Here is a 24561-nt window from a genome sequence, read left to right on the forward strand (position 1 = left end):
GCAGAGGTTTTCTAGACTTAACATGTAATTTAATTAAATCCAAATGTATTGAGCACCTATTAGAGACACTACAGCGAATTAAAAAGGAATATGGCCACTGCCTACCTAGAAGTTTATGCTGTCTAGCAGAGGAGCCAAGACCACAGGTAAATATGAGCACTGCTGAAGCAGAAGTGGAGAATGGAAGCAGGAGGTCAGGATCACTTCTAGCCAAATGTCAACTGGGAGTCAGAGGTGTGTGTGGCATAGCATTCCAGGCAGAAGGAATCTGGTAAACTAAAATGACAATAGGATATGTCTAGGGATTCAGTTTAACTGTTGCATGGTTCTCAGACCCAAACTAAGCCTTCCTTTCCAGACCAAGTAAAATGGCCTCAGATGTGATTCAGTTTTGAACTTCATACCTTTTAAAAACTGAAGTTCATCCTTCAGTTTTGAATGTCACACCTTTTAAAAGCTGAGGTATACTTCCTAACGATTATAAACACCAAATTAAAAAGGAATCCATTTAGTTAGCTATTTAGGCTTAAGCACAGAAGGTTCTTAAAAGAACCCTATATTGCTCATTGATTTCTAAAAGAAAATGAAACCCACCAAGACAGGAAATGTATTGCTGACCTTCACTTTTATTTAAATATAGTGATCTTTTAAGAGAATAAACAAAAAATACTTTACACAGCAAATATTTTACATAAATGTAAACATGCATGTCTACTTCATAATTAAGCAAAAAAACTTTTAGGCACAAGATTTTAAAAATAAAGAATGAGACAATGAAACCAAGACTGAAATAACAGAAGTAAAAAAAACTCACATTTCCTAACTCTTCAATTGGTCTTGTCTTCCAACCTATTGGTTAAGGCCTGAGTTTCAGAAATCCCACCTTCCTTGCCAAATAGAAACATCCACTTTGGCTGTATATAACATTATCCACATAACACACTAATTCTCTTTCAAAATAATGTAATAAATATACCATTCACACACACACACACACACACACACACACACACACACCCTGCTGAACCAGCCTCTCAAATAGGAAAATAAGGATTTTGGAATTTTCAAGTTTTCCTACAACCAAAGCACATACACACACATTAACACCTTACATAGGAAAAATGATTCTGCTGCAGAAATAAAATCATTAATGAGTGGCATGATTACAAACCTCTAGTTCATTTGTATTAAGTTTCTTCAATCACAACTTTACTAAAGCTTACTAAGCGCCTCAGACACTTCAGATTTAATTAAGTTTTTCATCTCATCTAAATGACCCACAGTACAGTAGACATTGTACAGCACAAAGAAAAGGCAATTTTAATAATTTTAATAATTCATGACTTCTAAATCATGAAAGTCAGCATGGATACTTTCAGCTGTCTCCAAATGCCTGGAATGTTTTCCTATGTTTATCCTCTGCACTTCACTGGCTGGGTAGTCTTCTCTGCCTTCTACCCCACCAGGCTACAACCATTTGAATGTCCATTCCTGTGGATACCCCAGGGAAGAGATGAGAATGACAGTCCCTGCTTTTTTTTTCCTTTTTCTTTTTGTAGAAACAGGGTCTCGCCATGTTGCCCAGGCTGGTCTCAAACTCCTGGACTCAAGCAATCCTCCCACCTCAGCCTCCCAAAGTGGTGGGATTACAGGCATGAGTCACCACACCCAGCCCAGTACCTGCTTTTAAGGAGCTCATACCAACCAGAGTTCAAGCAAAAAAAAAAAAAGGTCAGTATGTACACACAGGGCACTCCATGTGGGTTGAAAAAAAAGACAAGAGTCCACAAAGATGGTACCCACAGAGCCTCAAAAGTGGGGTTTGGAGGGAGAGAAGGAGAATGAGAGAAGGCACAGAGGCAGGAAGAACAAGTCCGGTTTGGCTGGCAGGAGGGCGTCTGTGAGAAGCATCTGTGAAGCCAAATTCTTGATTTCTAAAAAGAAAAGATTCCTTACTCTGGTGGGTTAAGCTGGAGGGCAGAGGGCAGAACCACCAAAGGCTTTGTGCAGAGAACAAAACTGAAGCCGTGCTAGAGAAAAACCATACAGTGTTGGGCAGGACAGATGACAGGACAGAGGGTCTGAAGCTCAGTAAGCTTGACTCACCAAGCCAGTGCCACATGCAAGCATTTCCTATAGAAACACGTCTTGACCCAACATGCCAAAAACCATAGTTCTGTCTACAGGAATCAAGGCTTTCAGAAAAAAGTTGGGGAGGAGAGAAAGAGAGAGAGGCTTAAATAGATATTTTTAGTTCAAGTTCCTGGAACCTGCCCCAGTTTGAGCAAGTTAAGAGCAGTGAAACAATTCCTACATCCAGTAACAATTCAAGTCTCCTGATCATGACCTTGTGAAACCTTCCCTGAGCTGTCATTACCAAGGAATTATAAAGCAATTATCAATCCACTATAAATAACTTCCTACCTGCCATTAAATCCACCAAAATCTCATGATGGGCTGAGAGCCCAGCACAGGGTCCTAGCGTAGACCTATTACCTACACTAGGGTAGATGGTGTGAGCATGCTGCTGGGCAGTGGCTCTCTGGGCTCACTATGATGATGAAACAGTTGACTCTATGAAGTTTAACTCTAACGAAAGCCCCTACCACAGACCACCTATTTCCTTTCTAAGTCCAGACTGCTTCCCCTCCACTAGCTGGGGAGGGAGAGGCCATATGAGTGGAGGGACCTGTGGAGGAAAAATTATTATTACTATCTTGATGTCCACTGAACCAAAGTGGATGGAAATTTCTCAGGACATATTCATCCAAACTACAAAAACAGGTTACTCCATACTGATTACAGGATGATTTATCACACATTCATTAAATATAGAACATTGACTAGCGACCAGTTTCCTCCAACAACAGATCCATTTGGAAATGGCACACTGTAGAAGGCAATCTTGTGACCTTCTTCTAGTTGTATATAAAAAATACAAATCGGTCAGGGAGTCAGGTACAAACGGTGGAACAAAAGCATGAATAGATACGCCTTATCAAAGAATGTGCTCATTTCATATTGCAGAACTTCTATCTAGATTCTGATTTTTAGAAACTTACTGCTGGTTCATTTGTTCAGAGAGGTCTCTTCACACCTCTCTTCCACTCCTACCTCCCCCTGCTAAAATCCACTGACTGAAGAACACTTAGTATGGATCCACATGGAACCAAAAGCCCCAAGTGAATGGAGTCACATGCATCAGCACAGTGGCTACCGGTTTCATCTGCTCACCCAGCCTCATGTATTTAGGGACTAAATTCAAGCTAGAAGCACCCAACACTTTTGTCTTTTGGAATCTAATCAAAGTGCCAATGTACATCTAAAAGTCCCATGTATAGGAATCTCTTGATTCCTACAAATGAGATTCAAGGGAGAGAACAGTGAGGAAAGCCCAGAGAGCGGGCAGGAGACTGGCCACAAGCCAGGTGTGTACTTCCCTTTCTTAGTCTGTAAATGACAGGTTGAGCTCGCAGGACTCCATGGTCCTCACCAGCTGACACTCAAGGACTCCATTCTGTATTCTGAGGTCCATTTCTATCCAGGCTTGTCAGGCTGAGTCAGACAAAACTTCCTTACCACTTTGTGTCAACAATTTAAAGTGGTTTTAACATATTTCTATGATGTAGTTTGAGGTTTTCCCTCTCTCTCCTACCCATCAAAGACTTCATTTCACTGGTACCAACCACTTGGCCAAACTGATGGCTGCTGAGGTTTAAAACTGAATCTCTGGCCTGGTGAAGATATGGCCTTTGAGTAACCTAGACCAGGGCACATTTATCTGTTTTTCATTAACAATGTTAACTAAATAGAAATATAATTCTGTTAGCTCTTCTACAGGTCTACTTAAACTTTGAAAGATGAGATTGTTCAAAAATGACATGAGAAAATCACCCATCACCACTAGGTTAAAGACTTGAATATGTGAGAGCTCCAGAGCCTCAAACTCCTACTACAGTCACTGATCCATAACATTTTCCTCTTGCAATAGACTCCACGCCAAAGTAGCACAGTCTTGCGGCATGTTTGTGCACCAAAAAGTAGATTTCGAAAGATCCAGCACTAGTCATCACTGTCACTGCCAGACTCACTCAACTGCAAGTCATTTCCTATTTAAAAAAAAAAAAAAAAAAGTAAAATCGTAGAATCAAACAAAAGTACAGAATATAAAAATGACTTCCTCACAATTTTTTGTTAATTGCCTTGGCTATCACACTACAGTAAAACCTTGTTAATTCAACTTAGGGAAGAAAATCAAATTGGCTCACTGAAACAAAATGGTGCTTTTGGTTATCTACAAAGCACAACAATACTGCATATTAGGGTAGAGCAAAGGAGAAGTAAGCTAGATAACTTTTAAATGGTTTAATAAATAGCAAGAAAATATTTAAAATATGTCTGGGCGCAGTGGCTCACACCTGTAATCCCAGCACTTTGGGAGGCCAAGGCAGGGAGATCATTTGAGGCCAGGAGTTGGAGACCAGCCTGGCCAACATGGCAAAACCCCATCTCTACTAAAAATACAAAAATTAGCCAGGTGTAGTGGGACAAGCTTGTAATCCCAGGTACTTGGGAGGCTGAAGCGGAGAATCGCTTGAACCCGAGAGGTGGAGTTTGCAGTAAGCCGAGATTGCACCACTGCACTCCAGCCTGGGTGATAGAGTGAGACTCCGTCTCAAAGAAAATAAGAAAAAAGAAAAAAAAAAATATTTAAAATAACTGATCACCATTCAGAAGAACTGATCACCTTAAGTTGCTTTATAAAGGCAACTTAAGAAAATATCCAGTAGGCTTCCCATTAAGAAAGGTGAATACTGTTAACACCAGTAATATGCTAATGCAGTATCTGCTCTAGCACACCTCTGTCCAGGATAGTCATGTTATCTTAAATTTCAAATCTGAACTAACGTGCTTTATAAAACCCCAGATTCTTGTTTACTATGCAGAATTTAGAAGAATATAATTACTTAACATTTCAATCTAATACAATAGGAATACATATAACAGAACCCCAGTTGATACCACTTGTAGCAAAAGTGTTTTCTTTATTTCCAAATTGCTAATCTCTAGGCCAGTTCTCCTCAAAGTCTATTCTGAGGACTCTGGGGTCCATGAAACCCTTTCAGGGGGGTCTGATCCTGAGGTCACCCCTTTTCTTTACCTACAATGCCAGATTTTCTTCATATACTTCAGTCTCTATGTTAAAGGTGGGGCATATAATGGCAATGTCTTGAGATGTTTTTGGTTGTCATGGGGCTGGGGAGGTGGGAGGAGACTGGTGCTGGCATCTAGTGGGTAGAGGTCAGGGATGCTCTTAAACATCCTACAATGTGCAGGACAACCTCCCACAAAGAAGACTTATCTTGCTCAAACTGCCCATAGTGCTGAGGTTGAGATTATCTCTGCCTGGTCCACAATAGTTGGATTAACTAGATTAACTTCCCCACTGTTGCCTCTAGACCTTCCAACTTCCTCAACGGAAGGTGTACCAAGAGAGAACATTCATCAGGGTTCCAAAGAGAAAAAAGCATAGAAAATTAGCTCTCTGCTCACCTTCAAAACAAATAAATTTTTGTTCTTGTTTTCCTGTTTTACTGTAGTATCAACTGCATTAAAACCCACCGAGGCCGGGCACGGTGGTTCATGCTTTTAATCCCAGCACTTCGGCAGTTGGGAAAATTACTTGTACCCAGGAGGAGTTCAAGACCAGCCTGGGCAAAACAGTGAGACCTTGTCTCTACTGAAAATTTTAAAAATGGCTGGGCATGGTGGCTCATGCCTATAATCTCGGCACTTTGGGAAGTGCCACTGTACTCTAGCCTGGACAACAGATCAAGACTCTGTCTGAAGGAAAAAAAAAAAAAAAAAGCCACCACACTGGGGACAGCGGATTCTTTTTTATAAAAGTTCAAGATAGGCCAGGCGTGGTGGTTCACACCCATAATCCCAGCATTTTGGGAGGCTGAGGCAGGCAGATCATTTGAGGCCAGGAGGTGGAGACCAGCCTGGTCAACATGGCAAAACCCCATCTCTACTAAAAATACAAAAATTAGCCAGGTGTGGTGGGACATGCTTGTAATTCCAGGTACTTGGGAGGCTGAAGCAGGAGAATCGCTTGAACCCGAGAGGTGGAGGTTGCAGTACACCGAGATTGCACCACTGCACTCCAGCCTGGGCGACAGAGTGAGACTCCGTCTCCAGAAAATAGACCAATGGGCAGAGAGCAATATGGTGGCAGGTAGCTCCCCGAAAGTCTGGTATAAAAGCAAAAACAGCCTATCTGTTCATGTTTTAGTGTTTTCTAGAATTCACAAACATCGGTATGCGCCAGTGGGGAATAGAAATAGAAAGAACAGATTTTTCATCTCATTTCCCTTTTTTACTGTTTAGTAACTCATACCTTTCTGCTCCAAACTATTTTTAACAAGATCCTCTCCTATGCCTTAAACATCTTTAGGTTTGTAAGTTCTGGCACAGGATAAATAGAAGCTGCACCTATGGCCCTCTCTCAGCCAGAAAAGGGAGCACACACTTACTGAGGGTGTTCATGAGCTGGTTGCTTCCTTGTGGCCGGCTGGTTCCATTGGCAACGGTAGGCCTACTGTTGTAGGGCTGCTGGTGTGAAGGCTGCGGAGGAGAGGCTGGGCCATTGTCCTCGCCTCCACTGCTGGAGCTGTCGTCATCACTTCCCGAAGAGCTCTCAGAGTCTGAAGAGCTGCTCCCACTGCTGCTGCTCATCTGTTCAATAATGTCAACTTCAGCCCTCAGCTCTGGAATAAAGGATATGACATGGATCAGCACAGCAGCCCTTTTCAAGGCAGTGTATTGGAGCTTCTATAAATAGTAAATCAGCAAAACCAACAGCAATAAGAAATAATTTAAAACAAAGTCCTGCTTCTCAATACCTTAAAAAATGTACAAACAAAATTACCAAAACAAAAACACAACCTGTTTCCAGAGACACAATGGAAACATTAAATTCACTCAAAATAAATAAAAAGCAAGACTGTTTCAGAATAATGGCTGTTCTGTGTAAGAAATGAATTAAGTCCATTTGCCTTTATCTACTAAAAGAAAAATTATGAATATTATGAACTATGGGATAAAACCATAATTCCCACATAAGAGAAGACAAATATTATGTAAAGTAGTTGAAAAATATTTGACTAGGAGTTGGAAGGTCTGAGTGCTTGTTTTGGATTTACCTCTAACCAGCAGTGACACCCAGGTAGAAGTCAATGAATTTTCCAAGCCACTCTGGAAAAATGAAAGCAAGATAGCCTCTAAGGTCCTTTCCAGCTCTCATGTCCCATAAATAAATGGAGGTTTGCAGGAAGAACCATGGTGACTAAATAAAAATGGTAAAACAATATTCTTCCCTTCACTCTTTACTTATTTGACTGACAGCCATGCCTATCAGGTACTGCATTTTTTACAGATATAAAATATCGATGTTAACTAACCATTTCAAGAAAGGTGCCAGATTTTCCTGTCTAGGCATACCATGTGGCCTTAAATGGCTGTGGCTCCTCTAAGCATAATTGGCAACAACTAACCACTCATGCTCTGATTCCTATTCAACCTAAGTGAAAACTTCCATAACAGCATTCCAGTATCCATGAGGAAAAAAAAAAACAAGGGACAAAACAACTGTACACAGTGCAGAGTGATGTCTGCAGCCGTTCTACAGGGTGGAAAAGGCAAATTTCCCAGGAACAACTCTTTACGTTTCCCTACTATTATTATGGATTTAGTTATTTTATAAAACTTATAAATATGAAATATGACACTTGGCCTCACAACTTCTAAAGAGTCTGGAGGACTAAAACCATTCATCGTGTGAAGGAGAAAGCCAAGGTAAGCTCCTTTGTCTCAGGTTTGCAGTGGAGAGAACCAAACTGGACCTTTAACTCTTTCTAGGCCAGTATCTGTTTCTATTGGTCCTCATGGCCTCTTTCATATTTACACACTTTGTGTTAGCACAGAACATTTGCTTATGGTATTTTAAAAGGCACTTTAATCCTTTTTTTCCCCCAAAAAAGAGATGTTATTGCCCAGGCTGAAGTTCAGTAGCTACCAACAGGCATGATCACAGCACACTGTAGCCTCGAACTCCCAATTTCAAGCGATCCTCCTGCCTCATAGTAGCTGAAACTACAAGTGTGCAGCACCATGGTCAGCTCCTCCAGCCTCTATACTAATGTAGAGCTCAGAAAGGTTGCCACGTACGCTCAGTTTTCACCTCCAACACCTAGAATCCTTTCTCCGAAGCCTTAGAGGTGTGCCATATGGAACTTTAGATGGAAGTCATGCTTGTTTAAATCCTAGGCCTCTAAGCAGAATGCTACAAAGATAGCCACAAACTCAAGTCACTATTCCAGGACTCACCCTCATCAAATGAGATAAGTGGCAGAAGCCCCCACCCTCCCCATCTCTGAACAGTGAGCTCTGCAGACATTTTTTTGATGGCATTGAATGCCCCAGCCACTGTATCAATACAGCAGCCATGTGATCTCCACAAGAAAATTCAGCACTCTCCTCCAAGTTGCTATCATGGATCCAGAAAATGTTCTCTACCTCTTTTGATGTCATCCAACTGAGGTTCAGGTGAGGGGTTATCTTTCAAGGGAGAAGTTTTGGGTCCAACTGGAGGCTTCGTTGGAGCTCTGAATGGCATAGGTGGTGGAGGTGGTGGTGGCTGTGACGTCTGTGGAGGACGAGTGGGCTGCTGTTCCATTCGGGCCTGGATTTTACTGCTGCCCTCAGCTCTGAAAGGAGATTAAATTAGCAGGGCAAAAACAGTGGTTCTCAAATTTGTCCAGGTGACTGAAAACTCAGAAGTCTCTGTAGAACCCCATGTTCTTTCCAGACCACTTCAAAATACTGATACTTGTAATTTTAACATGTGAGCTATTCATTCAACATTTGAGTGTCTACTGTAATCCAGTACTATATTATGTATCAGGGATACAGAGATGAATAGAACATTTACTGCCCTCGATGAGCTCAAATGTATAGCAAACAAATGTAGGATACAATGCAACTATGAAAATCCATTTTACTAGTAGAAAATACATTCATGCATCTCTTAACAATGAGGGTAAGTCCTGAGAACTGCATCATGAGGTGATTTCATCATGCAAACAGCAGAATGTACTTACACAAACCAAGATAGCATATAATTTTTTCACATGAAAACCCAAATGTCCCACCACCATTACTGAATATCAATCATTCCCCCTACTTGATCTGCAATGCCAATATCAAGTGCCGTATATCAGGTTTCCACACATTCTCCATTAGAATCTTAAGGGACCACTGTCATATATGTAGGTCACTATTGACCAAAACATCATTATGTAGTTATAATCATGAGTGCATGAGTTCCTAAATAAAGTAGCTCTTAAAATATTGCCCAGCTTGAAAATTTTTTCCATTATCTATATATTGCTTGTTCATTTCATCACATGCCAGCTCTTGCTTTCAGACAAGCAGAATTCCATCCCAAGCCTGAGAATATTCTATCAGTTAACAATTTCTTTTGTAAATGGACTAGCCTAGTGCTTCTAAAACTGTTGCTTATGCACAAATCACCTGGTGATCTCTGCAGATTCAGATCTAATAGGTGTTGAGATTCTGCATATCATCTAGGTGATATGATACTGTTAGTTCCCATGTCACACTGAGTAGTAAGGGAATCTACCACAACCATCAGATATTGGAGGAATATCAGTAGCACCTGGTTCACATAGGTAATGAATACAAATAAATAAGAGTGGCAGGACAGGAACAAGGACTCTGCAGCACACTCTCTGGGGTAGGTCAAGCTCTCTAACCCTCAGTCTCCGTATCTTTTTTTTTTTTTTTTTTGAAGATAATAATAGCACCTTTTGTACTCACTTTGGCAGCACATATACTAAAATTGGAACGATACACAGAAGATTAGCATGGCCCCTGTGCAAGGATGACACACAAATTCATGAACGATTCCATATTTTTAACAAAAGAAGTAAAAAATAATAATAACACCTTTCTAAAAATTACTTGTTAGATAAAACAATGCATATAAAGCATCTAGCAGAGTGCCTGGGACATGATACCCCCTCAATAAGTGGTACCTATTTTTATTTTCTGTGGAATGAATGAATGAAAAAAAATGGCTTAACGAAGCACAAAAAACATCAGGTTGTGACAATCTTTACAATTACTGTATTATAATAATTACTGTATTATAAGTGAGCTATGATCATGCCACTGCACTCCAGCCTGGGTGAAAGAGCAAGAGACCTCGACTCTTTAAAAAAAAAAAAATACTGTATTATATGGTAACAAATAGAACCACTAGGTTATTTCTATTTATAGAATGAATTTTTATTTTCAAATAAACTCTAACTGGCTTCATTTTAAACATGTAGCAACTGTTGAATTAAACAGTTCACTATATTAAAAAATAGGCAAAGTTTTATTTTGGTATTATAGTAATCTCAAATGTATCTTATAAAAAAATTAATGTTTTCACTCAAGTATAGTATATATTACTCCTTCATAATTATAAGTCTATAAGTTATCTTATCCCTTAGGTGGTACTGTAGCAATCATCAGATTAACAAAATAGGCTTAATTATAAAGTATATCCCTTTCCCTAATGGTTCCCATGTTTTAGGTCTTAAAAACATTATTTCTTTTATTGCATTTGAGGAAGACATTTTACTCATTTTGTCTGAGAAGACACAGGTAGAGTTAAGATTATTGATAGAACACTATGAGCAAGCAGATGTTCACAACCTTATAAAAACTGAATAGATAACAGAGGTTTGGAAACATGATATAAACCTGCATCTGGCTATTCACATACCTTGTTTTCTTCACCTGAATGCTGCTACTGAGTTTTTCCAGCACATATTCACCAGTGTCATGATTAATAATAAGCACACAGTCTTTCTGGTAAGGCCGTTTGTTCCCCTTGAACACAGTCATGGGTGGTGTGGATCCCTATTTGCCACAAAAGTATAAGATGATCAAACTAAACATACCAGTTATGAATATCAACTGAATTTATAGATGACTCTACCTGATGAAATCTTTTATCAGAGCTATTCAAAAAGAACAGGTTGAACTGATTTCTATTTTATCTCCTGGTTTCCGAGGCAAAAATAAAGGAGAAATAATATAGCAAGAATTTGTGAATGTGCAATGCATTCTAAGTAATCAAAAAGGTAGTATAAAAATTTTAATTACTATATACGTTCCAAGAGAGAAAAATTAACCGTTACTTTCATTATACTAAGCAGAGTTATCACTCTGTATAGTAAAACTGTGAGTGATCTCTATTTCTTTGTCATTAGAGAGACCAGGGTTTCCCCTTCTCATGTCAAGCAACCAACAGAGCATTTTCCAAGAGAAGGTCATTATCCTGGTTGGCTCAGAATAAATCAATCATGTCACTCATCTGCCTAAGCCTTTCAATCACTCCTCAGTTGCTCTCAGGCCAAAGGATAAAATCTTTAAACTAGCCACTTGGCCTTGCACTACCGGGCCCTTCCCTGGCTCTCCACCTCACCCTGCAGCATACTCCCCTGCGCATGTGCTTCAGAGCAGAAGGCAACTGGCTTCCCTCAGATCCTCAAGCTCTCTCCTGCCTCCGGGCTTTAACAAGGCTTCTGCCGGCTATATCCTGCCCCCTCTCTTTAAATGACCCAACCTCCAGATCTGCTCACAGGTTACTTCCTTAAGGAAGCCTTCCCTGATTTTGTAGAATAACTGCTATATTTTCTTGTATTTATTTAAACTCCAGACCATAAGCTCCACAAGGGCAAGAAATGTGCTTGTTTTGTTCAAGGTTGTATTCTTCATGCCTAGTAATGGGCCAATATGTGGGAGGCATTTGATTAATATTTGTTGAATATCGTATTTAATGCCTTGCTTAGAATAAAAAACCACTTGGCTCTTTGACTCCTTATTTATATAGTAAAAATATAGAGCTAGAAAGAACTTTAGGGACCATTTATCTAAACCTTTCATTTTACATATGGGAAACTAAGGTCCAAAGGGAGATGACGTAACTTGCCAAAGGTAACAAGTAATCAAACAGCAGTTTGAATGGGCAATTTTTCCTCAGCACAGAGCTTTCCAGATCTCCCTGTCCAGAGACTTTTCATTCTGTCACCAGCTACCGAGAACTTATGTTCCAGGACAGGGGTGTGACATGCAATAACACATGTTCACTAAGAGCATCATGTGACCCTTTGGTGCTTTGTCATTAGTGCTGCCTTGGGCAGGGCTTCACAAAAATCTTTCTCTGTAAGGGTTCTTAATCCCGCTTTCAATTTAGTTCTTCATCCCTAAATCAGCTGAATGTGCCACATCTCTGGCTCCTGCCTGCCTTAACTCCTGGCTTGGTTGTCTCACACTCCTGAGCTCTTGTGGCCATATAATCAGCAGGGCACCTAGGGCTTTTCTGTCTGGAGTTGCTTGGGAGAAAAGCTATATCTAGGTGTCCAGACAGGAACCTTGTCTACTCAGTAGCAGATGGGGGAAAAGGAAGATTGGGGAAAACGACGAATAATCTTTTTTTTTTTTTTTTTTTTTTTTGAGAGGGAGTCTCACTCTGTCGCCTAGGCTGGAGTGCAGTGGCGTGATCTTGGTTTATTGCAACCTCTACCTCCCAGGCTCAAGCGATCCTCCCAGCTCCGCCTCCCAAGCAGCTGCAACCACAGACATGCGCCATCACCCCCAGCTAATTTTTTTGTATTTTTGGTACAGACGGGGTTTCACCATGTTGCCCAGGCTGGTCTTTAACTCCTGAACTCAAGCTATCCACCCACTTCCACCTCCCAAAATGCTAGGATTACAAGAATTATTTTTAATCAAGCACCTGCCTAGCATGAAGTCCACCCCACCCCACTCCCCAAAATTCCTTTTTTCCTTATGTTGCCACTTCAGAAATCTAAACATTTTTAAAAGTAGGAAGTTTAAATTGCAATAACATAAAAGACAAAGATTCATTGTGATCTTACATTAAAAAAAAAACAATGAAATAAACTCACAGGGATATGTGGCAGTGTAATTGTGACTTCATCTCCTTTGCCAACTTGAAGCTCTCCTTCACAGGAAGTGTCTATAGATGCTGGTTTAAAATCATCTAAAGGGAAAGGAAAAAAAGCACTTACCCACCAGGTTACTTATAATAAGGGCTTCCTGGGCATCTCCATTTAAGAATTAAAATTATTACTCAGATGAATGGAAAATAAAAATAATTTAGAATTCTTAAAAAACTGTTTCATTATGGAAAACTTCAGATACACAAAAGTAGAGAGAATCATACAATGAGACCTGGTGTACCATTATCCAGTTTCAATTATTACCAACTCAGGGACAATCTTGTTTCATCTACACCTCCACATACTTTTCCTCTGACCCCCTTTTTGATTATTCTAGGGGGAAAAAAGAATTTATAGGCCATTTTATTAAACAAAGATATTCCCTTCTCCCAAGGGAGAGATGAAAATTATCTCATCATCCATAATAAGTTGCTTTTTTAGGGTTGTAAGGATAAAAAGTAACAGCATATGAAACAGATTCTGTGACTGTAAACTCTATATGAAATATGAAAGGCCACAGCATCATCAAAAGCTGATTTCATTCTGCATAGAAACTGTCAAAATTAGGATTTGCCATACTCAAGTTCCATAGCTTTTTTTTTTTTTTTTTTTAAATAGTGATGGGGTCTCACTATGCTGCCCAGGCTGGTCTCAAACTCCTGGGCTCAAGCCATCTGCTGACCTCGGCCTCCCAAAGTACTGGGATTATAGTGTCAACCACCACTCTCAGCCAGTTCCACAGCTTTAACCAAGACACTTCGTAGATGTTCATAGCAGACAACTGAACTGTATCTCCAGAAGTTATCCTGCTCGTGTTTCTAAACTGCAGTTAGAATACAACATAATAGCCATCTTAATTCCCATTCACACCTGCCTCAAACTGCAGGACAGGTGCACACATGAACTATATGATTTAAATTCCACATTGCCCTTCACCAAAAGAAAACATCAACTTAGTAAACTCTTCAGGAAATGATGTTCTTATCTTATTCCCATCTCTTCTCTCTGAAAGAGCTGGATCTGCTGTCAGTAGGAAGCATAGCAATGGCATGGCAAGTGACTACACAAAGATGGGATTTCATTATCTAAAACGCCCTCTTCACATGTGTTGAGTCACATCTATTAGGTCCTCTGACAAAAACAAGTCTTAACAACAGCGTTAGCGCCACGGAAACCAGAAGTTCATGAATCACGGAGGGATGCTCTGTCAGCCAATTCCTAACTGCCAAACCTTCACCCAGGACATAGGGTGGAAGTGCACTCTCTCAACAGCGTCTATAATCATGTAGAAAAACGTCCGGCATAATGAGTATTTCGACATTCCTTACGCCTGCTCTCTTCTGCTTCCAAACATAGACCAATCTTTAACCTATCCCAGGCTCACGAACTCTGATTTGACTCTTTACCCACAAGGAACTTGGTCTAGAGGAAAAGCCCCGGTGGTATAGGTGACCTCAAAAGACATCCAAGTCAAATGAAGCACAGAAAGGAGATGGAAGAAGACTCTGATGAGGCGCAGAGAGGATGCCAATTCTTTGGCTGTAGAGGGAACAAAGCGCAGTATTTGGGAGTCCAGGACCAAGTCGGAGGAGGAAAACAGGGAAGTGAATGGGTTCTAAGGCAGTGGATGAGGCTCATAACAAACAAGAAGCGTCTTTTAAATGTGGAGAACCCTGATGGGAGCATCGGAAAGGAGGGGAGGGGTTTCGAGGGAGAAGTGGACCCGGATAAGAGGAGGGAGGTTTGCCTTGGGGGACGGAGGTTTGCCTTAGGGACGAGGTGGGGGGCGGGGAGGGATGGAAATGGAAAGAGGCCAAAGACCTTTGGAACTAGTGTTTGAGACTGTGAGGTAGAAGAATAGTAGGGAGTGACGAAGATTTGGGAGAAATAATCTGGGTAAAAGAAGGGACAAATCGAGGTCCCAAAGGATTTGGGGTTCGAGAGAAAGTAACTGACGCTGGCAGGGGATTCCCTGGAATCTGAAGGGCCAAGGGAAGAAAGGAAGGAGTCAAGGTTGACATGTGGCGGCTGGAGCGGCCGAAGGGAACCGTGGGGAGCGCTGACTTACAACGAATAGTGTGGAAGGAGGCCCGCGGCCGCTTCTCGAAGCTCTCCCCGAGCCTGAGGCAATGCTCCTCACGGTCCAGCAGCGGGTTCGCGGTCCCATTCATGGCCCCGCACCTGCCTCGCACCCAGATCGGCGCTCTCCTGGTGCAGCCGCGATCCGAGCTTCTGGCGCTGGCGTCTGGGAGGACTGTGCTTCCGGGCCACCGCTCTCGAAGGCAAGGAGAGCCGAGCCGGCACCCACCCGGGTCCAGAAGCAAGTTCTCTCCTCTGCGTGGGGGTGGGAGAAGAATCTGAGGAGGCAAGGCCGTGGGACTTCCGGCGTCGGGGAGGAACTTCCGGGTTCCCAGCGGAAGTGGCGGCGGCGCTGCCATGGCAAAATAACTCCTCCCGGAGAATCCCAATTCGTGGTCCTCAGAATTGGTTTAGGGTTGTTTCGCGGTTCCTCCCATATTCTGCCTCCGAGGCCCAGTGGGGCCGGCTGTGGGGTGAGTGCGCCTGGCCCTAGCCGTACCCGTGAATTTAGGAACTGATGACGGTGAGCCCTGAGCGTGGCTGACTAGATTAACGCGGGTCGGCTAGCTATCATGGACGTCCTCCTCAGGGTCTAGGGGCCCATGCGGCCTAGTCTATCCTGAGGGTCCTGAGATGGATCCTCGGGACCTCAGCCACGCGTCACTGGGTCTCTTTCTCCACTTTGCCCGGTGATGGCGGTGCGAGGGTCTCAGTCCCTGCAAAGTGACGCCCTCTCTGGTTCCTACAACAGCCTCTTGTGAGTGCGATCAGGAAATGAGCCCACCCAGGCTTAGCTTCATTTCCCCCGAAAAAACGGAGCTCCGACCCTTGGGAAACGGTGACCTCACTTGTATCTGACAATTGACCACCCCACCCGCTTCCAGCTAAGGCCATTGTGGTTTTTAAGTCACCCCTTTCGCGGGCACCGAAAATTGAGGAATATTTTCTTCGCAAGGTTTCCCAGTCACTTCTTGAGAGCGTCCTTTTTCCTAAACTAAATCGATTTATTGTAATTGTTGACTCATCTGGTTTGAATAAAAGTATGGTGCATGAGATAGTCCTGGCCACTGAATGAATGTAAGCCCTCTGAAGGTAGGGACTGTGTCTTTGTCTTCTTTGTGACCTCTCATATAGCGGGGAGGATTTTTTTTTGTACAGTCTGCATCTCATAAACATTTGGTGAATTGAACCTGGCGTCTTGAACTGTAACCACTAACCAGAATCTCATTCTTTTCTCTGCGAAGCCCTTTATGCTGTTTGAGGCGTGAAACTCACCTCAGGAAATGCATCTGATCCATTAGCGTGGATTCATATTATTTGGTGATGGAGAATCTTCAGCTGTGTTAAGTGTTACCGTCAGTTTCAGAGATGGCTTCTTTGCAAAGGAAAGGGCTGCAGGCAAGGATTCTCACCTCTGAAGAAGAGGAGAAACTGAAAAGAGACCAAACTTTGGTGTCTGATTTTAAACAGCAGAAATTGGAACAAGAGGCTCAGAAAAATTGGGATCTTTTTTACAAAAGAAATAGCACTAATTTCTTCAAAGACAGACACTGGACCACCAGAGAGTTTGAGGAGCTAAGATCATGTAGAGAGGTAAGCTAATATTAGGCCTTATCTGAGCTGTTCTTCATTTAAAATGTGAAGAGGGTGCCGTGGCTCATGCCTGTAATCCCAGTACTTGGGGAGGCCGAGGCAGGCGGATCACAAAGTCAAGAGATCGAGACCATCCTGGCCAAAGTGATGAAACGCCCGTCTTTACTAAAAATACAAAAATTAGCTGGGTGTGGTGGTGCACGCCTGTAGTCCCAGCTACTTGGAAGGCTGAGGCAGGAGAATCGCTTGAACCTGGGAGGCGGAGATAGCAGTGAGCCGAGATCGTGCCACTGCACTCCAGCCTGGCGACAGAGCGAGACTCTGTCTCAAAAGAAAAAAAAAATGTGAAGAGGTGTGCTGTATTGCATTCCTAGGGAGAGTGCGAAGTAGAGAATTTAAGAAGCCTATCAAAATACTTTGCGTTTTAGGAGAGAAATATACTGTTTGGTCTTAACACCAAAGTTTTAGCAGTTTCTGGTTTGGTTAACATATAGGAGAGAGAACTTTAGTGGGCGTTTTCTATTTCTTTAAGCTGATCTGATAGTTGTAAACATTATATATTAAATTCAAGAGCCAGGTCTGGTGGCTATTGCCAGCTACTCCAGAGGCTGAGGCAGGCGGCTTGTGCCTGTGAATAGTCAACATGAATTAGCCAAGCCTAGGCAGCATAGTGAGACCCTATGTTCTGAATTTTAAAAAATTTAAACATTAAAAATTTAAAAAATAAAAATATAAATTCATACTAAGTGACTTCAGTGACAGATTCAAAATAATAGTAATAATAGTTAATGTTAGTAACTATTTACCATGGCTCTTTTCTACATGGCCTATCATTTGACCCTTATACCAGTTCTGTGAAGTGTAAGTATTAGTATTGTACTCATTTGTCCCTAAGGTAAAATTGAGGCACAGAGCTGTTTAAGTGATTTGCCCAAGGATAGAATGCAGGGGAGGAGTTGAGATTTGGGTGCTGGCAGTTTAACTCCAGAGCCGAGTTAGCCATTGTGCTGTTTTTTTCCTCCACACCAAATTGTTAATGTTGGATGACAAATGAAGTACCAGTATTAGCTTTTGCTTATTAGTTCACTTGTTGATCGTCTGCTCCATGGGGTCAGAGACCACCTCTCATATTATGGACCTTTTAGTTTGGTTTATTTCTTCATTATGCAAAGTGATATACTATAACTTTGTGCTGTCTTTCCCCAGTTTGAAGATCAAAAGTTAACAATGCTTGAAGCTGGCTGTGGGGTTGGAAACTGTTTATTCCCACTTTTAGAAGAAGATCCGAATATCTTTGCCTATGCCTGTGATTTTTCTCCAAGAGCAGTTGAATATGTTAAGGTTGGTGCACCGTCTATGTATTCTGCTGTGTTTCTGTTTTCTTGCCGATCTTGTTTGATCTGCCTTTTTTACCCATTTGCCCAATTCTAGTCTTCCTGGAGCTAACCAGCTATAGTCACCATACACGTAGTTTTCCTGCTTACGTACATATACAGTGCATGTAGAAACACAGCTTTATTCAAGAAAAGCAGGAAAAAATACCATAATAATATCCATATAATTAACATCTTTGCTTTACAATTTTTCTTTGCTGAACTATTTTAAAGTATATTACAAATGTCAAGACATTTCACCCCTAAATGTTTGCATACATATCCCCTAAAAAAAGGCCTTTTTCTACACAACCACAATAAGTTTATCATGTTTCACAAAAATAACTATAATCTGGCCTGCCATGTTGGTTCACACTTGTAATCCCAACAGTTTGGGAGCCTGAGGCTGGTGGATAGCTTGCACCCAGTAGTTCAAGACCAGCCTGGGCAACATGGTGAAACCTTGTCTCTACCAAAAATACAAAAATTAGCTGGGCATGATGGTGCTTACCTGTAATCCCAGCTAATTGGGAGGCTAAGGTGGGAAGATCACTTGAGTCAGGGAAGTGGAGGTTGCAGTGAGCCAAGATTGCAGCACTGCACTCCAGCCTAGGTGACAGAGCAAGACTGTCTTTAAATAAATAAATAAAATAACATAATCCCCCAATGTTATTAACATCCATTCCAAATTCAGATTTCCCCAAATAGTGTCTGGTGTCTTTTAGTTTTATTTTTTACTTTTTTTAGAGATGGGGTCTTTGTCACCCAGTCTGAAGTGCAGTGGCATGAACATGGCTCACCACAGCCTCAACCTCCTGGGCTTAAGCGATTCTTTCACCTCAGCCTCTCAAGTAGCAGAGACAATTTTTTAATTTTTTGTAGAGATGGGGTCTCACTATGTTGCCCAGGATGGTCTCGAACTCCTGGGCTCAAGTGATCAACCTGCCCTGGCCTCCCAAAGTGCTGGGATTACAGGTATGAGCCACTGCACCTGGCTTCCAGGTGTCTTTTATAGCTGGTTTTTGTTTGAGACATGGTTTCACTCTCACCCAGGCTGGAGTGCAGTGGCCCAATCACAACTCACCGCAGCCTTGACCTCCCTGGCTCAAGCAGATCCTCCCACCTCAGTCTCCCAAGTAGCTGGGACTACAGGCATGTGCCACCGTGCCCAGCTAGTGTTTATTTATTTATTTATTTATTTTAGAGATAAGGTCTCACTGTGTTGCCCAGGCTGGTCTCGAACTCCTGGGCTCAAGCAATCCTCCCACCTCAGCCTCCCAAAGTGCTGAGATTACAGGCGCGAGCCATGGCAGCTGACCCTGGCTGGTTTTTAAATTTTTGTAGAGATGAGGTTTCTCTATGTTGCCTAGGCTGGTCTCAAACTCCTGAGCTCAAGCAATCCTCCCTCCTCGGACTCCCAGAGTGTGGGATTACACCCTGCCTATAGCTGTTTATAATCCAGTCGAGCACTACCTCTTACACTTATGTCCTTTATTTTTTATTTTATTTTATTTTTTGAGATGGAGTCTTGCTCTGTCGCCTAGACTGGAGTGCAGTGGTGCAATCTCAGCTTATTGCAACCTCCACCTCCTGGGTTCAAGTGATTCTCCTGCCTCAGCCTCCCAAGTAGCTGGGATTACAAGTGCCCACCACCACTCCTGACTAATTTTTGTATTTTTAGTAGAGATGGGATTTCGCCATGTTAGCCAGGCTGGTCTCAAACTCCTGGCCTCAGGTGATCCACCCGCCTTGGCCTCCCAAAGTGCTGGGATTACAGGCGTGAACAACCACGCCTGGCTCACTTATGTCCTTTAAATCTCCTTGACCTAAAATACCCTTGCCCTACCCCATACCTCTTTCCACATTGATGATAGATGAAGCCAATTTTCTATAGTAAGTTTCCAAATTGGTCTCATTGTTTATTTGCATTATGTTTAATTTATTCCTCTATGTTCTATATTATCTGTGAACTAGAAGTTAAATTTAAATCAGGTAAAATATTTTTGGCAAAAATGCTTTAATAGGTAATGTTGTGTCTTGCATATTACATCCTGTCATGAGGCAATAATATCTGGAGATCTTACTGGTTTTGATCACAGGGTTAAGATAGTAACTACCTAATTCCTCTATTGTAAAATTCCCTTTGCCATTAACCAATATGTGGGGGACACTTTGGTGACATTGCAAGTATCTCGTTCCCCATCAACCTTTCACAGTTTTAGCATTCGTTAGACTTTTTAAAATTTAAGCTTTTTTTTTTTTAAATTAATCTTATTATTATTTTTTTAATTGACATGGTCTTGCTTTGTCACCCAGGCTGGAGTGCAGTGGTGTGTATTAGAGCTCACTGCAGCCTCAAACTCCTGAGCTGAAGTGATCCTCCTGCCTCCGCCTCTCAAGCAGCTGGGTCTACAAACACATACTACCACCCCTGGCTAATTTTTGTATTTTTTTGTGGAGACAGGGTTTCTCCATGTTGCCCAGCCTGGTCTCTCTGAACTCAAGTGATCTGCCTGCCTTGGCCTCCCAAAGTTCTGGGATTACAGGCATCAGCCACCGCATCCAGCCTATTTTTATTTTTTATTTTTTGAGATAGGGTCTCACTCTGTCACCCAGGCTGGAGTGCAGTTGCACAGTCATGACTCACTGCAGCCTTGACTTCCCAGGCTCAAGTGATCCTCCCACCTCAGCCTCCTGAGTAGCTGGGGTTACAGATGCACACCACCACACCCAACTAATTGTTTTATTTTTTTGTAGAGACGGGTCTCACTACATTGCCTAGGCTGTTCTCAAACTCCTGGGCTCAAGAGATCCTCCCATCTCTGCCTCCCAGAGTGCTGGGATTAACTCCCACCTCTGCCTTCCAAAGTGCTGGGATTAAAAGCGTCAGCCACCACACTCAGCCACATTAGACTTTTGAAAAAAGTAACCTTACCAGCCTAGGCAACAAAGTATGACTCTGTCTCTACCAAAAAAAAAATTTTATTTTATTTTTTAATTTGAGATGGAGTTTCACTCTTATTGCCCAGGCTGGAGTGCAGTGGCACGATCTCGGCTCACTGCAACCTCCACCTCCCGGGGTCAAGCAGTTCTCCTGCCTCAGCCTCCCAAGTAGCTGGGATTACAGGCACTTGCCACCACGCCTGGCTAATTTTTTTGTATTTTTAGTACAGACAGGGTTTCACTATGTTGGACAGGCTGGTCTTGAACTCCTGACCTCAGGTGATCCACTGGCCTCCCAAAGTGTTGGGATTACAGGCATAAGCCACCGCACCTGGCCAAAAAAATTTTTTTTAATTAGCCAGGTGTGGTGGCGTGTGCAGCTGTTTGGGAGACTGAGGTGGGAAAATCACTTGAGCCCGGAGTTTGAGGCTGCATGAGCTATGATCATGCCACTGTACTCCAGCCTGGGTGACAAAGCAGGACCCTATCTCAAAATAACAAAACTCAACCCTTTATTTTTAAAAAGTTAATATGTTTACTGTAGGAAACTGAGAAACACAAGAAGCAAAGAACAGTCATCCACAATCACAAGCAGTTTACAGTTTGACTTGTCCTTCTGGGTCCTGTGTGTACATAGAAACAGTATCCAATTTTATGGGATTAAGATCATGCAGTATGTATCGTGTTTTATCACACATTATGGATATTTACTAATTGAAAATCCCAAAGCTATATGAGTATTTCAATAACCAAGAACACCCTACACCAACTCAGTCTGTTAGAAGAAAATATAATTCCACCTATCTTGGGACAAAAATTTCACAGAAGACAAAAATGGCAACAGACCTCTAGGTAGAAGTATTGGCAGAGTTTAGAAGACTGTATTGCCTTAATGCTCAATTTAAAATGAAACATAAAGCAACAGAGTATAATGCAACACTAAGTATAATGTTTCCGTAGTCTATAATGTTTCTATAATAAAGCAACACTAAGTATAATGCTTCTAAGAGAATTTATTATGGGATCTTTGCCACTAAAATATTACCAAGAATGTATGTTTCCATTGAATTACTTAATGTATTCCCATAGTACGGCCAAGAGGGACACACATACATTAGTGGCTATTGTCAAAATGTAAATATGAATACATCTGCATACATCTCTCTCTTTATACTTTCTTCTACTCCTCTGCTGCCAAACTAATGAACAAGTCCCCATATATGGATTACTCAGAGGTGGTTTAACAATTCCATGTCCAACATGCATCTTCTCTATCAATTATAACAAAAAGATATTTGCAAATTGGCAAATTCACTAGCCCTATTTTAAAAATAATTTTGTGGGTACATAGTAGATGTATATAGTTATGGGGTAGCTCTGCTTTTTATTATATGTTGTCACATCAAGACATCTATGAAGCTTAGGTGTTGCAAAATAGTAAACCCTGTCCACAATAAACACAGGTGCTTTACTAAAAATGAACCTATAGACCTGTGGTTATCATCTAAAACCATCTTCTAGATATGGAGATTCTGACAAAGAGCCCTTCCTTCCACCTGTTCTTCTTCATCCTCTTCTGTCATTCCAGTGACTAAGTACAGGACTATGTCTAGTTCTAAGAGGTCAATTAACAAAGGTCACTCCCAGAGGATAGTCCTTCTTAAGAACTAAAAATGTGAATAACTGTTACACATACGTAATAAGCTGCCATTTGAAAGTGCCATCTAAATAGGAACGAACATTCTGGCATAGAACCCTTCCCACCTCTGTCAACTCAGTGGATAGGTGTAAGCATTTGTAGTGCTTAGAGGGGACTTTAACAATTTCACTTCCCTAAGTGTTTTTAAGAACAGTCTTTCCTATGAGTTTGAACACAAAGTGTACTCAGTGTATTAGGTTACTGACTACGTTGGTCATACGCTGTCAACCTCTTTAACATCTAGAACTAGATGTTGTAAATTAGGACTCATTTGTCCTTCATATACACTATATACATAGCAAAGTAAAATAAAATGCATGGACATAAGGTACAGTGGTCAATCTTGCCTCACTGTAAGCACATTGGTATAAAGCGCTTTGCACTTTATTCTCCTCCTTTTCTCCTGACCCAGTACAGATGTAATGATATGTACTGCTTAGAGAAGTGGTTTGATCATTACATTTCCAAAAGGTAATATTTCAGTGAATTTTAACAAAAGGATATCTACAAAATGTGTTATTTACTACCTTACTTTTAACATACTTTGTGCACTTCTAAACATCTAGAAAGTCTCGATGTTTTAAATAAGGACTTAAGTCTGTCCACTTTATACACAGTAGATTTTTTAAAATAGTGGTGGTATCATATTTACCATAACGTGCTTTCCTCATTCTGCATTATTATATTTTGCAGAGTTTTTCATGTTAGTACATGTAGATTTTATTTACCTGTTATAATATTCCGTGGAATGGATATACCATACTTTAACAGTTACCCGGCTGGGGCAATGGCTCACACCTGTAATCTGAGCACTTTGAGAGGCCGAGGTGGACAGATCACGAGGTCAGGAGATCGAGACCATCCTGGTTAATATGGTGAAACCCCATCTCTACTAAAAATATAAAAATTAGCCGGGCATGGTGGCGGGCGCCTGTAGTCCCAGCTACTCGGGAGGCTGAGGCAGGAGAATGCCGTGAACCCGGGAGGCGGAGCTTGCAGTAAGCTGAGATCATGCCACTGCACTCCAGCCTGGGTGATAGAGCGAGACTGTCTCAAAAAAAAAAAAAAGAAAAGAAAAAAGAAAAACAGTTACCCTATTTATATTTATTTGAATTGTTTCTATTTTTTTGCTCTTACAAATAGGGTTAATGTGATCAGCATCATATATATGTTCCCAAAATGTCTGTACACATTTGTCTATGATGAATAATGGAAGAAGCAGAATTCCTTGGAAGAAGAGCATGCTCATGTATATTTTAATAGACAATGCCAAGTTTCCTTCCAAAAAGATCATACTAATTTATAATTTCACCAATAATGTAAAGGTACCTTTTTCTGTATTGCCTCAACACTTGATATCAGCCTTTTTTATATTTACCAATCTTTTGGGCAAAAAATACTGCCTCCATATTTTAATTTGTTTTTTCCTTATTACCAGAGAGGTTGAAGGCCTTGTGGAAGGTTGATAGCATTAGTTAGCTGTGAGTTTCTTTAGTCCACATTTGTTTATTGAGAGCTTAATGTGTGCCAGTCACTGTTCTAAGCACTGGAGTTAAACAGTGAACAGACAGGCAAAAATTCCCACCCACATGGAGTTTGTACTAGGAGTTGTCCATTCATAACCTCTGCCCATTTTTCTATTGGTTTGTCATTTTCTTTCTTATTTTTAGGATAGATTCTAGATATTTTGGTATGTATGTTGCAAACATTTCTTCCAGTTTATTCAGCATCACTTTATGGTGTCTCTTTTTTTTTACACAAGGATTTTTTTTTT

The 24561-nt window shown here is 41.4% G+C and overlaps 2 protein-coding genes and 1 non-coding gene across 12 annotated transcripts in view; 2 read left to right on the forward strand and 1 right to left on the reverse strand.

The window, feature by feature from the left end:
* Positions 1-608: 608 nt before the first annotated feature.
* On the reverse strand, positions 609-15660 carry EAF1 (ELL associated factor 1). The gene is made up of 6 exons (XM_054483212.2): positions 15169-15660; positions 13047-13141; positions 10856-10992; positions 8578-8768; positions 6537-6770; positions 609-4109 (listed from the first exon to the last, which is right to left on the reverse strand). Exons 1-6 carry the CDS (start codon positions 15536-15538, stop codon positions 4063-4065), a joined length of 1074 nt encoding a protein of 357 aa, XP_054339187.1. The 5' UTR covers positions 15539-15660; the 3' UTR covers positions 609-4062.
* LOC129034294 (U6 spliceosomal RNA) lies at positions 9893-9999 on the forward strand. Its single transcript, XR_008501800.1, has one exon. It is a non-coding gene; the product is annotated as a U6 spliceosomal RNA (small nuclear RNA).
* The window catches only part of METTL6 (methyltransferase 6, tRNA N3-cytidine), a 50019-nt gene continuing 40948 nt past the window's right edge, over positions 15491-24561 (forward strand). For 5 of the 10 annotated variants that reach the window (XR_010125607.1, XM_063661293.1, XM_054483229.2 and 2 more), the window contains exons 1-2: positions 16548-16772; positions 17979-18113. Coding sequence is in view for 9 of the 10 variants with exons in the window: in XM_063661293.1 (XP_063517363.1) it covers positions 16548-16772; positions 17979-18113 (360 nt within the window). In the remaining variant the exon portion in view is untranslated. Of the gene's footprint in view, positions 15653-16423; positions 16773-17978; positions 18114-24561 lie in introns of those variants that run through there. The other 5 variants (XM_054483219.2, XM_063661292.1, XM_054483213.2 and 2 more) reach the window with 4 other exon arrangements.

The sequence above is a fragment of the Pongo pygmaeus genome, chromosome 2 (genome assembly GCF_028885625.2).
Source record: "Pongo pygmaeus isolate AG05252 chromosome 2, NHGRI_mPonPyg2-v2.0_pri, whole genome shotgun sequence".
NCBI lineage: Eukaryota > Metazoa > Chordata > Mammalia > Primates > Hominidae > Pongo > Pongo pygmaeus.

Coding starts and splice junctions, on each gene's coding strand:
- EAF1 (XM_054483212.2), bottom strand. CDS start 15,538: ATGGCAGCGCCGCCGCCACTTCCGCTGGGAACCCGGAAGTTCCTCCCC. Junction 13,142..15,168: donor CTCCTTCCACACTATTCGTT/GTAAGTCAGCGC, acceptor CTTTCCCTTTAG/ATGATTTTAAACCAGCATCT. Junction 4,110..6,536: donor CCAGCTCATGAACACCCTCA/GTAAGTGTGTGC, acceptor TTTTTTAAATAG/GAAATGACTTGCAGTTGAGT.